Source organism: Pleurodeles waltl, chromosome 2_1 (assembly GCF_031143425.1).
Source record: "Pleurodeles waltl isolate 20211129_DDA chromosome 2_1, aPleWal1.hap1.20221129, whole genome shotgun sequence".
Classification (NCBI taxonomy): domain Eukaryota; kingdom Metazoa; phylum Chordata; class Amphibia; order Caudata; family Salamandridae; genus Pleurodeles; species Pleurodeles waltl.
This window is the reverse complement of record NC_090438.1, coordinates 764,980,825-764,997,426: the sequence shown is the minus strand read 5'-3', so window position 1 is coordinate 764,997,426 and position 16,602 is coordinate 764,980,825. Positions and strand designations below refer to the sequence as shown.

Sequence of the window (16,602 nt, the reverse complement as noted above, 5' to 3'; positions counted from 1 at the left end):
CATGTTAGAATAATATTCCTTATATAAAAATACATACTGATTTAGTCCGATGTACTACACTAAAATGACAGTTATGCATGTGAATAAAATACATTGTAAAAATTTGGAAGAGTTTTTCATATTTTACGCGTTTGTTGTAGAATGCCTTTAAAAATAAAAAGGTGGCCAAATGTTAACTCTGCAGGATACTCTCATTACTTGCTTTCTTTCACATTGATTACCTTGTATATAAATGCGTACCTGTTTTGAACAGGAGGCTGTGTGCAGAGGTCAGGAGTGCGCTTGTGGTCCCCCAGACTATAGATCTACAAGGATATTACAGTATAAATTATACAGCACCGCTGGCTTCAGTGCATTATAGCTGCAAGTAAAATAAACTATAACGCAGTCAACTCTGGCTGTATCGTAAAGCTTTTTATCTTTACTTTCAGCCATTTGCAACATTGCAAAAGTTGGCAAAGCCAATGAATCTTGGATAGGCAAGACCTGTTGGTTTTGCCAATGCTTGTCCTAAACTGGAGCAGTGTTTGTATGAGCCTAATGGATACAGGTATGCTCTTCCAGTTCTTGGGTGCCGAGATGTAAAAGGCCTGCTGCAGTGGTGTGTGTGTATTTTTTTGTTGTTGTTTTTTTTTTGGTCGAGCGCGCGCACGTGCTCTGGACAATGTTGTAATCTCTATGTGGGCTTCTAACCACGCCCATGTCGGTCCGTCACTGTCATCAGTTTGTGGGCTTGCCTTTTAAAAATAGATTGATTCCATTTGTGAAAGACATGCCTATGTCATGCCTTTTCTGGTGTTTAGCCCTCCTTGAGCGCACCGGTAAACTACTGAAAACATATGAGGCTCCATGCTTTCAGTTTGTTTCTGGACTACTTTATCTTTTCATTTCCTGTGCAGCACGATCTCGGTGGGCAGAAGTCTAGCGCTTTGCATGACATCGACCCTGTTACATGGATAATTGCTCTTTTGCCAGCTACATGGATAATTGCGCTTTTGCCAAAAAGTTTACTGCGAGCGAACTTCTGTTTCCTTTTCTGTGTCTCCTTCACACTCATGGCGACCATCGGCTTGCATATGTGAAACTGTTTTACTTTTCATTATTAGTTCACGTGTCAAGACAAGTCTGGTTAGAAGTTTACAACGCTAATAGCTCTAATGTGAGCAAACAGGAGACCCTTTTGCATTGCAACTGCTTGTTAAACACTTCTTAGTCTGCAGTCTCATGAGTCCTGGCAGTGGATGGGGCAAGAGCCACTAGACATGAGTGGTGGGACGTAAAATCCTCATCATGGTAATGGACGTGTACCTCTGTTTTGAGTGCCCCAACTGAACTGATGTCTTGATCCCTAATGCTGATTTTTATTGTCATAGGCAAACACAGATCTTGCATGTGTGCCAGGACATAGGCCTGTTGCCTGAATTGCAATCTTGGTATTCTGGGAGGGGTGCCTAAAGGTCTACCGTCATAGAGGTGAAAGGCTATTGCCTTTACCTGGTACACAGCCACCACTGTGCTTGTGCTGCTTAACTCCCGTCAGTGAGTGATTAGTAGGAGTGTGCAGGTCCTTTTTACTCCAGTCACTGGACTGAGGCTGACGGGCTCATTCATTTAAAGTTCTGCTGCTGTGTGCTTAAATCACACTTGGACCGCATCGGTTTTGTAAGTAGTGCAGCGCATGTGTGAAGTACTGGTGCAAGATGTTTGTGTGCCTGGAATTCGTACAATTCAGGGCTAATGCAGTACCTTGCAGTGTGTGTATGTTATATGCATGCGATGGGTGTATGTGTGCCTGCAAGTGGTACAATACATCGCTGTCTCTGGGTTCCATTGCAAGAGCCCAGGGCTGCATGGGGAAACACAAGGAAAGGAGGTAGGCAAATCCCCCCTGACAGATGTGTGTATTGATGCGTTTCTGTAAAGTGAGTGGGGGACACAGGACACAGGAGACTGGGAAAGCCAGGCTCCCCTCGTACACCCCAAAAAGGTGCTCTTTGATTCAGATAGGTCACAAGGAAGGGGCCTGGGCGCATCTCAGGAAGGAGATGGGGCTGATAAGAGTAGAGCTGAGGCTCTGGGCTAACGTTTTGATACACACATCACTGTGGCTGACATCCAGGTATGAACTCCTGTTCACTCCCATGGTCTGTGTTGAGGGGCTATCTGCTTTGGAGTTGCTTCTGTTATGACAGACAGCTTTCTGGAGGGTGAGAGGGCAAAGTAGTGGGCACTTGAAAAGGAAGCAGACCCCCCACAACAAACTTCAGAGGCTCAGACTCTAAATCAGATGGGATGTCTGAAAATGAACTATAAGAGGAGCTGGATACTCCAAAAATTGTCAGCTCTCAAGCAGCCGGTTGGGATGTGTGAGGAGAAGAAACTCTGGAAGACATCTGCCTGTGACACGGACTGGGTGCCAAAGCCTGCTGGTCTCCCAGCTGGCTCAGGAGACATCACCCCTCTCTAAGACCACCTGCCATGGAGCTCGGAATACCAGTACCTCCCTACTTGCAAAGACCAGTGTGCCCTGTGAGAAAGGGATGAACATTGGAGGGCGCGAGATCCAGTGGGGAATTCTGTTGAGTGGATTCCCTTCGCTAGGTGTGAGGAAATGGCTGCTGCACCGTGTGGAGAAAGTTGGTGACCCTCGTATGCTAGAGGAGGGCCTCCATGAAGTGAGCTGTGATCGTTTCTGTGCCAAACGGATCATCGCCAGTGTGCAGCGACCCACCCCTATATACCAGAAGGGGCCACCGTGAGGACATTGCCATACTGAGTAGGCTGTAGTGTGTGTGGTAGAAACCTGGTGATCTGTATGCTAGGATGGGATGCTGTGAAGCGATTACCATACTGAGTGGGCTGTAGCCCTTGTGCGGTGGTTAGCCGGTGACCCAGTATGCCAGGTGGAGCTGATGTGAAGAAATCTGCTGGGTCGGAGCCCTTGTGCAGTGGTGAGACTGTGACCCCGTGTGCCAGAGGGGAGTCACTGGGACCACACAAGAAGCATGATCTGGTCGGGAGCATCACTGGAGGAGAAAGGCTGCTGTGGTGACCCCTAAGGGGCCTGCACCTTGACTGAGGATCAGGGTCAGGATTTTCACACCCATCCACCATGGAAAAGTCCAAAGAACTTACCCAGCTTGTAGGAACCACAAACAACCTCTGATTGCTGTGGCTCCACTGCAGAGTGTGAGGGACTTAAGGTTTGCCCAGTGCAGCCTACCATAGCTGTTTGCAGAGAACCTACTGGAGGCAGCAGCTGCTGCAGCTCCAGCACACGCAAAGGGGGGTTGTGCTGAGGGACTCCAGTCGCTCTTCCCTTGCAAACGTGGGTAAGCTGATTTCAGACCTGTCGGCTCCATGGCACCTTGCAAGCCAGATTACACTTCGGTGATGGAATACTTTTGACATTTATATAGTGTTAGGCTTCCCTTCAGACTTGGTCTAGTGGATCTTCACCTAAATGATGCCTAAAGTGAATGGGAAATAAACACTACAGATAGAACTAGTAGAGAATGTGACTCAGGGTAGTACCTAGAGCACTGGGACTATGGAAGTTGTTTGTGAATGTCATATTTCCCCATTGTGGTCGTAGCTGTAAAATAAATACTTATTTCTCAAAACAGTAGGTATTTAACTGGAAAAATCATTTATTTCTGCTTCTGATTATCTTTTGAGTTGTCTGTCTGTTCCCTGTAGCTACCTCCCCCATCCCAACCTCCTGAGAAGCCTTGCACTGCTTGACCCATGCTACTACTGAGATTAAGTGCTGAAGGGGTACTTGGCCCAGTTACTCTGGACCCATAGTAGACCGAGCACCCGGAGACCAGGAGTAAAAGGCCACATCCCTATGGCTCGGTCCAGTAGGTCCTGCTTGCCTTGTGGTCCTCCGCAAGGGTTCTGACAATGAGCTTGTGTAAAAGACAAGTGGGTTGCTGGACTTGATGACTTTGTAAATGATATGTTGGTGTTGAAAATGGTGCACACCAAGAAGAGGATTCAATTAATTTCCACCAGGATAGGGGCAATGTGATCATATTTCTACAGATCCTGGATGAAAAGTGCTGTGGTGTGTAGCATACCCCTGAGTGGGGCCAATGTGGAGTCTGGAAGGCTGTGCAAGCGATGAAAGAATGAGGCCTTAAACAGGTCTAGGTTGCTGTCTGCAAAACTGTATCACTTTCTAAATTAGACCCAGCTTGTACATGCCAACTTTCTATTGTATTCTTGAGTGTGAGGTTAGTGTCCAGGGCGAATCCATGTGATTTACTGTGAAATTTTGGTATGAAGCTGTCAAAGTCCATGTCATTGAGCCAGGTTTGTACCACTTCTTGCTTCCGTCTTGAGTTAATCGCAGTTCATTAGGTACTGTGAGAAAGAGCGGCTTCCATGCATTTAAAACTGGGTAAAGACTTCCACAAAGCAGCCCTTCAACTAGGGTTTGAATTTGTGTATTGATTTCCAAGGTCAGGTGATCAATCTAGGGATCAAAGGTGGGAGAGTGTTACATAAGTACCTGCTTTAAATTTGTTATGATGCTTCTATTGTAGACATTTCATCCATGATCTGTCTACATCTCATAGAAGGTTTGCTCCAGGTGTTGAGAAGTAATGTACAAGATTTGTTTGGTACTTCCTGTCCATAAAAGTGTATCGGCGATATCACTTACATGAATTAACCGGCATGTCAACCGATTCATTCCTGTTTGGCTGTCCTTTTGTCTCAAAATTATAATTGCTGTAGAGCAGTGGTTCCCAACCTGTGGTCCGGGGACCCCTAGGTGTCCGCGAATCCACCTCAGGGGGTCCGCGACTGCTTAGAAAATTAAACAATATTAACATATATGGTCCCCAGCTTTCAGTAATGACTCAGTGGGGGGGGTCCCCAGATTCCAGTAATGATTCAGTGGGGGTCCCCGGGTTCCAGTAATGAAAAAGTGGGGGTCCACAGAAGTCAAAAGGTTGGGAACCACTGCTGTAGAGTAAGGGGGAATCGTTAAAGGTCTAGGAGACCAAGATCCATGCCACGTTTGTAGAGTAAAAGCTGACGATGTATGAGCTCCATTTAGAAGCAGTGTATATAAATTTAAGTGAGGTGGAAATCCTGAAAATCTGCTATGGATTTATCCCTCCTGAACCTATGTTTGGGTATAGAATGTGGGAAGGTGAGGGCTGTTCACTCAGTGATTTTGTCTGTTTCCTACTTTAGCATATCTACAATCTGAGAACAATGAAGCAATGCTGGGTCCCTCATCCCCCAGTCACCTCGACATGAATCCCTTCTTCAGATGAGATTTTCAGTTAGTTACAAGAAGGGAGTTGTGGATCTGAAAATTATTCTGTAGGTCATTCTGAGTGAATGTCAAGTTGTCTCTTTCAGAGTGGTATTTTAATAGTTTTTCCGCAACGCTCCCAGACTTCTAAGAAAGTAAAGTAGCGGATACAGAGGGCTGAAGCCTAAATGTAAGAGGACAAATTGGACATTTCATAGTAAATGCATGAGGTTTTTATAATGTGAATTATGCTTCCGTCGCTGATGGTAGTCGGATCTAGTTGTGGGAGTACTAGCTTTAAAATGGTGAAATAACTAACGGACTTTAATTATTTCATCATTTGGCACTGAGTGAATTTCCAGTCTTTCACATTGAAGCGTCTGGATGAAATGCAACCCTTCATTTGATGGTGTGAACACATAGTGGTAGGACTTTGTTCTATTAAGACTCGCAAAATGCAATCTTCCTTTCATGCCTTGTTTTATCATGCCATTGTTTTCAATGTAGCAGTAAACTGGTTATTGAATCACAAGAATACTCTGCCTTCCGCCCTTCACATTCCCGCAGGCCATTATGGGTATGTATAGTTTGAACGCTTAGAGTTCAACACCATCAGTCTTGAAGGCGGGCTTCATGTTGTAAGGATGGCCTCAACATCCAATAGCATAAGCCTTCTTTCATTAGTGTACCATTGACTTGTGAAAAAAATAGTTCCATTACGTGTCAGTTATTGCTAATTAGATGCACCTCCTCCCTTGCTGCACTGTGTAAAGCCAGTACTTATGAATAACAATTATGTTGTTGGTAGGGATCATCAACATGTGATAAAACTAGAATCACAAGGGGATTAAGGACGTATGCACTATAATTTTAATGACCAGGAAACCTCGCCATAGCCTTCTTTCTAGGTCAAAGCTTCATCATGTTAACTTGATAGTGTTGTGTCCTATCCAGTGTGTCCCTGTTCTCAGTATGTCTACGCTGGTACGTGGAATGTGGAGAGTAATTGATAATGTTAAGAGAGGCAGTAGAGAGAACTGATACTGTTGGCAAGAGGATGAGTCCCAGATGAGACCTATTCACCTGACACTGTACCAAAGGGCCTATCATGGGAATAGAGAAAATACCTCCTTTCCCTTGCTGGCTCACTCACCTTTAAAGAGCCTCCCTTACTTTGCATTATGCACAGCCTCACCATTTGTAAAATGGAGGCATTCAGAAAAGCCTGGTTTAAAGGCGATTTGCCTGTAACTGTTTAGGCATTAGCCATAGGATCATTTAAGGTACCAGATTGCTCTTTTAGAGCAGCATTGTAAGGCTTTGTTGTCCTCCCAATCAAACAGAAGATGGTAAAGACTTCAAGCAGTAGTGCATGATGAAGTGAGCATAGGAGGCATGGAAATGAGTAAAATTACTGTATCCTTTCTAGTAACAGCTCTGCTGCACAAGAGTGCTGCTACTGGACTTGCTTTTTTACAACGAGTTGGTGCAGTGGTTGGCCATGCCTACCTCTCAGTTCTGTTTGCCTGTCATGCTCGCCCCTCAGTTTCCCATATTGTACCCCATGTCCCTCCATGCTGCCCTCCTTTTGACCCATTCCTGATGCCTCGTTTCACCTCGATCCCTGCCTGCATTAGGGCAACCAGCTTTTGAGAGAATGCAAGACAAGTCATTTGGACAGGAACAGTACTGTGCTGCTTCCTCTGGCGTGAGAGTGCCGTCCGCACTCACCCAAACGCAGCTTGGCCATGGGGACTCTTGCCAGTTTTTTTCACTTCCGTTCTGAGATCATTTGTGTAAAATATATCTAAAATCTAGAAATATTCTCCATAGTATAACACTTGACAGTGAAAAAATGTATGCATATATATGTGTGTGTGTATATATGTATGTATATATATAAAAATGTATACACGTATATATATATATATATATATATATATATATATATATGTGTGTATACATTTTTTTTTCACTGCCTTACTCTTTTTCCTCACTTCCAAAATCTAATGATGAAAAATAAGTCCTGCCCCATTAAACATCCCCCCCCCCCCCCCCCCCCCCCAAATGTGCAACAGTTCTCAGGTGTTTTACTGTGGACTACCTGCATCCTATTTCTGTCTGCGCGCATTTATTCCAGCTGCGTTTATGCGCTTCATAATTACAAAAGCTCCAGACTTTTCCTAACCTTTTTTTCCTGTCTGTCTCTTTTCTCAGGATGGCTCGTACTTGGCTGAGTTCCTGCTGGAAAAGGGCTACGAGGTGAGTGACTGAGAGAGTGAGCGCCGGCTGATGGAATCTCTTGGACGCAGCAGTCTCGTGCTTCCCCTGCCGCCGTCCGCTGCTTTGTGTGTTCCACTTAAAACCTAGATAACAAATCAAAACTCCGGCAAGGAATGTGCGCCGTGGCTGTAACCGAGCCAATGTATTGTGCAATTTATCATTCAGTGTCCAGTGTTGGATTCCTACAACTCCTTGGGGGTAAAGCCTTCTGCACACTTCCCGCCCACTCAGATAAGCGGGAACCTGCACTGCCCAGCTCTGTTGAGAACCATAGACAGTTACACAATCCACAATGGAAAACAAACGAGATCGCCAACAGGAGAGTGGCTTCCGTAAAATTTAATTTGCAATAATCACTGGTCCATAATTCATAGCTACACAAATGAGTCGATTATCTCCAGCCGTAAATGTAGATTTTACCCTTCAAGCACTCAAGTAAGGTTTGCGCAGAAAGCTTGGTACTGCACCACTGATTGGGTAGGTTGCGTTTGACAAGTGGTGAATCTAGCCTCTGTTTCTGTTGTATGCAGCGTAAAAGCTGGAGTGAAAATCTTTTGTTCATTATCATAAACTGAACATGGTACCTGCGTTTGCACTATAGGAGCCACTAAATATAAGCTGACCATGTCCTATCTCATACTTTCTCTGTCTCACCACTGGGCACTCAACCCCTGAAATTTTGATTTTGCGGCCATGGGGTTTCCACAAAATGATGGGCACGCTGCATTTGACACACAATATATCATCAACTGCATAATCTTCAGATTTCAACAAATACATCTTGTGTGTAGCTCAGACGTATCAAAAGTTATTAAGAACGCGGTGACACATATCGCAACGCAGTGAAATGTCCTTTACAAAAGATGACTGGTCACCCTTGTGTGGCTTTATGCTGTGTTGGGGTGTCAAAATGGTTCTAAAGCGGTGAAACATTTGCCCAGATAGTATTAACATGCGTAAAAAGGACAAAATAATGAGGTAATACTGTGACAAAATGTGATGCTGTATGGCACTTAATTTGACTTTTTTTGCAACATAATTTAATCAACTCTGCCACATTTGTTGCCCTCTGCTGACTGCTTCATTTGAGCTGATGGTTTCCGCTGCTCTGCACTGGCACTTATTTTTGAGGGCTGGCACATACTTTTTTGCATCAGGCATTTACTGTGCAAAAAAGGACACTAATTGGAAAGAAAGAGAAAGACGGAAGAGCGTCAACAAAGGAAAAAACACAAAGATGTTAGGGTGAGCTGAAGGGGCCGGTGTTGGCTGTAAATAGATTAGAGGCCTGAGATGTTTTTAGTACTACGCTGCCTCATCATTCCGTGCTCCTACATGTAATTGCAGCAGCTGCGTGTTTTAGAATAGAGCTTTGGGCACCAGCACGTTTTTATTTACAAATTAATCACTGCCCCTGCTGCATAATTTTAGTGACCCTGCTCAAGGCCCAATAAGAACACTACTCTGATCACTTACGCATGACCACAAAATCATACGAGTGGCGGTTGCCACTAGGTAGTTATAGTTAGGACCTAGTTTCTATAGAAAAAGCGTTTTTTTTTTTTTTTTTAACTTGACTTTACCACCTCCCATTACAGTACATCCCCTTGGTGATCTGCATGGTAGATGTTCTTTGCAGCAGGCATATTAGCCCTCTGTGCAAGCTCTACCTTATAATGAGTCAAAACGTCCACTAGACAAACTCCGATCTCTCTCCAGGTAGAACATTAATCACGTAGTTGTCTTGAAATTTTTATTGTGGCCTGAAAACTGCTGGAGGCAAGAAACCTGGCAGGAGGTGCATTAGAAAACATAATAAACGTGCAAACACTGCACCCCCCCCCCCCCCCCACCTGAAGTCAGCACCCAATGCGGTGACACCGTTTGCGTCACCCTAGAGCCAGCCCTGAATAAGTATTAAGGCTGGGCTCCTGGGCTGGGGTCCCCGGGGCCAAAATTGGGGAGAGGAAGTTATGTGCCCCCCCAATAGGAAACCCCAGAGACACCCCCTCCCACCTAGAGACACCCTTTCACACCTATTCTCACACCCAAAGAGACGGGCCCTGTGGCCAGACTTTGCCTTTGGCCGTGCGCAGCGCGGGTTTGGGTGGTTAAAGGGGGTTGCCCACAGGCCACGCCCTGCGGCCAACCTCTGCAGCGCACTGTAAAAGGCGTGGTTGGATTAAAGTATAGTCATTAAAATTACATTAGAAAACCTAGAAATTCAGTAAAAAAAAAAACAAAGGTTACAGGGAAGAGATGGTTAGGTTCAGAATTACTCGCACAAAACCATAGAAATTCAGCAGTTATAGTTAGTTATCTCAAGTAACTATAACTCGTACCCTAAGGTCATTATAACTCGCCTTTGGCATGCACTAATTACCCCAGATTTTACAGCACTCATGACAACCTCTATAACATCATTATGCTGGCCAAAGGGAACAAGAGTAGATATAGTACCACAAGGGAATATATTTTAAGGTATCCTTACGCTGGCTGGAAAATGTGTAATAAGTGTACCTTAATACTATAAAAAAGGTAGGAGACTAAAAAGGAAGCAACTGTGGGCACCTCTAGGCATTGGAGTCCAGTTTAAAAGTAAAATCTCACAGCATGCACTAAGCAACCAAACACAGTGCATAAAATGAACAAGCATTAACACAGCCAACATGTCTTTCTTTGGCAAGCTGTTACATTTTTTTTAATAACTTTTTTTTTTTTAAACATTTTGTTAGAAACGGTGTCTCTAGTTGGCAATCGTTTTGCACCCTGTCCAAGTAGGGACCCTCACTGTTGTCAGGATAAGGGAGATACCCAGCTCAGATAACCTCTGCTCACCCCCTTGGTAGCTTGGCATGAGCAGACAGGCTTATCTCAGAAGCAATGTACAAAACATTTGCTCACAACACACTGTAATACAGTGAAAACACTGCAAAAGGACACCACACCAGTTTTAGAAACATGGGCAATATTTGTCTGTGCAGAAGACCAAAACAAGCAAAATCCAACAAACAATAATAAATATATGAATTGTGCAATAATTGACTTAAAAAGACAGTTCCCTGAAGTCGCTAGCTCCGCCTGGGGCTATCATGGTATTGTGAACAACAAAATCAACACTTCAGGCCAGCTGCAGTGACGTGGGCCAGCTATGGTGTCGGAAAGAGTCGCAAACAATACCTTGGAAATGTAGGATGCCATGATCCTTGCAATGAGACCTGGAGTCTGGCATCAGTTCCAGAGGTCGATGCAGGGTTCATTGGGCCCTTGAAGTCATGCTTTGCAGATTGAACTACTGGCTGATGATGAAGTCAGTAGCACTGGCATTGATGGTGTTGCAGCTGCGGTGCGAATCAGGACAATGCAGTGTGTTTTGCCCACAGATCACTGTGCAGACAGTGGCTCAGTGATGGCGTCTATGAGACAAGGGTGTGTTGTGAAGCGGGCGGTGTGATAAACTGAACATGGTACCTGCGTTTACACAATAGGAGCCATTAAATATAAGCTGACCATGTCCTACCTCATACTTTTTCTGTGTCACCACTGTGCACTCAACCCCTGATATTGTGATTTTTGCGGCCAAGGGGTTTCCACAAAATTATGGACACGCTGCATTTGCCACATAATATATCATCTGCATAATCTTCAGATTTCAACAAATACATCTTATGTCTAGCTCAGACGTATCAAAAGTTAGTAAGAACGCGGTGACATATGTCGCAACACAGTGAAATGTCCTTTTATAAAAGACTGGTCACCTTTGTGTGGCTTTATGCTGTGTTGGGGTGTCAAAATGGTTCTAAAGCGGTGAAACATTTGCCCAGATAGTATTAACATGTGTAAAAAGGACAAAATAATGAGGTAATACTATGACAAAATGTGACGCTGTATGCCACTTAATTTGACTTTTATTGCAACATAATATAATCAACTCTGCCACATTTGTTACCCTCTGCTGCATGCTTGATTTGAGCCAGTGGTTTCTGCTGCTGGGCACCGGCACTTATTTTTGAGGGCTGGCACATACTTTTTTGCATCAGATCACGGTTCAGGCAGCAGCTTTGTGATGGCCTCGGTGAGACAAGGGTGTGTTGTGAAGCTGGGCGGTGTGATGTGTGGTGTCTCCAGCTCACGGTGCAGGCAGCGCTGTTGTCGTTGCTGACGCGCTGTAGTCCGTAGGGCCTAGGCAGCGGTATGATGTGAGGCAGGCTCTGTGCGGCGGCCACAGGTCAAGTTGCAGACAGGTGGTCTTGATTACGCTGGAGGCGATGGCACTGGCGTCTGTGGACTTGGGCTGCGGTGTGGGACGGGATGGTGCTTTGCATGCCTCACAAGCTGTGGCCGCGGTGCATGCAGTGGCATCAATGTCGGCATGGAGTGAAGTCATCAGTGATGCCAAGGCTGCAGTGTGAGCAAGGCGATGCAGAGTGCGGGGCCCACAGGACACAGTGAAAACAGCGGCTCAGTGGCGTCGTCAGTGAGATCAGGGTTACTGTGCATGATTTATGGTACTCTTGACAGGTCAAATTAGCAGTGCAAGACTGCACACACAGACACTGCAGTGGCAGGTCTGAGTCATGTTTACAGGGCTACTCACTTGGGTGGCACAATCAGTGCTGCAGGGCCACTAGTAGCATTTGATTTCCAGGCCCTGGGCACGCATGGTGCACTTTACTAGGGACTTATTAATAAATCATATATACCAATCAGGGACAAATCAATCACCAATACAATTTACACAGGGAGCACTTGTACTTTAGCACTGATCTGCAGTGGGAAAGTGCGCAGAGACAATAAATCAGCAAAAACAAAGTCTGGCACACCATCAAAAACAGAAGGTCAGAAAGTAAAAAAGACAGGGGAAATGCCAAAAGATGTCAGGTCTAACTCTTTTTTTTTTTTATTGCATGGACAAGCCACAAGAATTAAAAGAAAACATTGCAACATATGAACCTAGCTGCCACCTATTTACAATAACATTTTTAAATGAAAATAAAAAAAACACCTGACTGATGTGGCTGTTTTACTAGTGATGTTTTAAAATAATGAGCCTTTCAGTTGTGCCATGCATTTTTACTACTATTTTTGAATGAAAGAACAATAAATCATCACACAATCGGGCATTAAAATCACAGGCTGCCACAATGTCACAGTGTCACTTAGACACTTTACAACAACAACTTTAAAAGGAAACATAAATTTAATACCACCTTAAAAGAATAGCCAGCATTTAAAGTTAATATGCAATACATATAATAAAAAAAAAAATAAATTTGAGCTAGTTTAGTCACTGAAGAGACAAGCGCTATGAAAGGCAAATTTGAGCAATGTGCACAGTTCTCATGCAGTTGCTCAAAATAAAGTGAGCCAACGAGAAAAGTGGGCGTGCTCAATTTCCCATGCTGTGCTCTCTGTTGTCGGAAACAAAATCTGAATAACAATTTTTACAGATCATTAGTTTAAGCCACCTGACTAAAAGCACATCTATTTATTTATATTATGTATGATTTATTTTGGAAAACTAGTTTGGCAAGGTAGCAACAGCTGTTTCAAAAGCCAGGCTAAAAGGTTTATTTCTCCTGCACCCATAAAGAGCATAGCTTAAACACAGCATACCAAAACAGTTTGCAACAGACCCCATATGCCTTTGGGACTGCTTGTGATTTGCATATGGCCAGGCAGTTCCTGAAGTCCTTTATCAATCCTACCCTCAAACCACCCTGCCACCCGCAACACCCCTTTTCATTCAAATGGAAGATGACAGAGCAAGACACACTGGGATTAGGGGGACGAAGGATCCCCGGACATTTCTATTTACACACATTATACAAACAGCAATTTACCAGTTATTATGCACACTAAACCATAGTTTACATCATTGCTTACAAAGATCAAGTCCTAACTTTAACAAAATCACTAATATACAGGAGTTTACTATCCTAGATAAAAAATGTGTTTCTGTACATCCATCCATATCATATCTTGGCAAGTGATATCCTGACTGGTCGCAGAGTCTCTTCCACCTAAACGTTGTATCCAGCAACTCTGGACCTGGTAGGTCCCTCCTTTATGGGGTCACTCCAGCCCCAAATCCCCCTTACAATCAATCAATCAATCATTCATTTGTAGAGTGAGCTACTCACCCGTGAGGGTCTCAAGGCGCTGAGAGGAGGAGGAGGGGGGGGGAGATGCTACTGCTCGAACAGCCAGGTCTTGAGGCGTTTCCTGAAGGTCAGCAGGTCCCTGGTCTGTCGTAGGTGGATGGGGAGGGTGTTCCAGATCTTGGCGGCGAGGTGGGAGAACGATCTGCCACCCGCTGTAGTCCTGTGGATGCAAGGAACGGTGGCGAGGGCGAGGTTGGTGGTGCGGAGTTGACGATTGGGGGGTGTAGAAGGTGAGTCGTTTGTTGAGGTAAGCTGGGGCGGCATTGTGGAGTGCTTTGTGGGCGTGGGTGAGGCGCTTGAAGGTGATCCTCTTGTTGACAGGGAGCCAGTGAAGGTCTCTCAGGTGGGCTGAGATGTGGTTGCGGCGTGGAATGTCGAGAATGAGGCTTGCAGAGGCGTTCTGTATACGTTGCAGTCTTTTCTGCAGTTTGGCGTGGTTCCCGCGTAAAGAGCGTTGTCGTAGTCCAGCCTGCTGCTGACGAGGGCCTGGGTGACCGTCCTTCTGGTTTCGGTGGGGATCCACCTGAAGATCTTGCAGAGGGTGTTGAAGCAGGATGATGAGACGGCATTGACTTGCTGAGTCATGGTGAGCGATGAGTCAAGGATTAATCCCAGGTTGCTTGCGTGGTTGGTGGGGTTCCTAGAGTGGCTGGCCACCAGGAGTCATCCCAGGCGGAGTGGGTGGAGCCGAAGAGGATCTCCGTCTTGTCAGAGTTCAGTTTCAGGCGACTGCTATCCACCTAGTCGATGATGGCCTTTATTCCGTCGTGGAGGTTAATTTTGGCAGTGGCGGGGTCCTTGGTGAGTGAGAGGATCAGCTGGGTGTTATCGGCGTAAGAGACGATGTTGAGGTTGTGTGATCGGACGATTTTGGCAAGCGTGCCATGTAGATGTTGAAAAGGGTCAGGCTGAGGGAGGTTCTTTGGGGAATGCAGCAGATGGTCTCAGTGGCTTCAGATCGGAAGGGAGGGAGGCGGACTCTCTGGGTTCTGCCGGTCAGGAAGGACGTAATCCAGTCCAGGGCATTGTGGGCAGATTCCCTGCGTCGTGGAGGCGTGTGCGTAGGGTGTGGAGGCAGACGGTGTCGAAGGCAGCCAAGAGGTCTAGGAGGATGAGGGCCGCAGTTTTGCCTCTGTCTAGCATGGTCCTGATGTCGTCTGTGGCGGCGATGAGGGCGGTCTCGGTGCTGTGGAAAACGGATTGAGACATGTCCAGAGTGTTGCTGTCTTCAAGGAAGCGGGTCAGTTGACCGTTTATCTTCTCGATGACCTTCGCCGGGAAAGGCAGCAGGGAGATGGGCCGGTAGTTTTTGAGATCTCTTGGGTCTGCTATGAGTTTCTTTAGTAGGGTGTTGACTTCGGCGTGCTTCCAGCTTTCTGGGAAGGTGGCCGTCTCGGAGGAGCTGTTGACGATCATTCGGAGTTGGGGGTGCGATGATGGTGCTTGCTTTGTTGAAGACCTGGTGAGGGCAGGGGTTGAATGGTGCGCCGGAGTGAATGGTGCGCATGGTTTTGATGGTGTCATTGTCGTTGATGTGAGTCCAGAAGAACAGGAGGTTGGTGTGGCTGGGGTCCGGTGAGTCAGGGTTTGTGGTGACAGTGGCTGTCGTGGGGGTCGAGGTGTTTAAGCTGTCATGGAAGTCTGTGATCTTGCAGTGAAAGAAGGTGGAGAGGGAGTCACAGAGGTCTTGCGAAGGTGGGGGTGTCGTTGGAGCAGGACCTGGGGTTGGTGAGTTCTTTAATGATGTTGAAGAGCTCTTTGCCGTTGTGTGCGTTGTTGTCGATGCGTTCATTGTAGGAGGATCTCTTGGTGGTCCGGATGAGCTGGTGGTGCCTGCAGATGGCGTTCTTGAGGGCAGTGTGGTTGATCTCTGTTAGTTTGTTTGTGGCGCCATTTCTTCTCGAGTTTTCTGCACACCCATTTGGAGGCCTGATGGTCGGCGGTGAACCATATAGCCTTAGTGCTGGTGCGGTTGTTGGAGGGTTTCTTGATCGGGGCGAGTGTGTTGGCGCAGTCGTCTATCCATTGTCTGAGGTTGTGGACGGCTGTGTTGGGGTCGGTGGTGTTGGGTGGCGTGCGAGGGTGGAGATCAGTTGGTCTTCAGTGACCTTGTTCCAGCTGCGGTGGCAGATCTGTTGTGGGTGGTGGTGGGCTTCGTGAAGGTGAAGTGGACGCAGCGGTGGTCGGTGGAACTGCCTCAACCCCTGGTGTCCCTCGAACCTCTATACCTGGAAGCGGCACCACTGGAGGATTCCGGGACCCCAGTATCACTTTGATCTAAACGGATGCCTTGCATGTACCTGAACTATTCCACCAATCATTACCTCCCTATGCTCCCAGTTTCGGCGATAAACCAGCCATGCTAACAAATCCTCAAGAAACAGTTAATTACCCAACTTAGACAGATGAGCACCATCCTGTAAGAAAAAACGCTCACCCTTGATGCAACCATGAGATAGTGCTGACAACCTGGCATGCCTGAACAACTTATTGATCCTATTGCTAACCCGCTTCACAGAATCACTGTGGGCTTTGACCTACTTACCTCCTCCAATCCAGCCTGGTTATAATGTGTAACCATCATCAGGGAATCTCCTTGCCTACCACCCAGCCCATTTCCTAGATAATCATCTCAGACAAGTCCTTCCTACCAATTGCAATCAGGTCATTGCTGCTGAAATTAACAATAACTATTCCGAGGTGCATCCCCGGGCACGAGTGTCCGATGCAGTCCTCAGCTTAGCCAGGTGCAAACCACATTGACTGCAAAAAGTCAAGCGATAGCCTGCCGCCTCAGCTCTGGCAGCATAGCCCCCTGAAGAATAGAACATCCTTGCTCACCTTACGTATGAGTGGCCCAGTTCAGCACATTTGTAACCCCAT

The 16,602-nt window shown here is 46.1% G+C and overlaps 1 protein-coding gene across 1 annotated transcript in view; it reads left to right on the top strand.

Annotated features, from left to right (window-relative positions):
* The window catches only part of GMDS (GDP-mannose 4,6-dehydratase), a 1,419,543-nt gene that overhangs the window by 243,707 nt on the left and 1,159,234 nt on the right, over positions 1 to 16,602 (top strand). Inside the window, exon 2 of the mRNA XM_069217866.1 lies at positions 7,490 to 7,534. Coding sequence (XP_069073967.1) covers positions 7,490 to 7,534 — 45 coding nt within the window. The remainder of the gene's footprint in view (positions 1 to 7,489; positions 7,535 to 16,602) is intronic.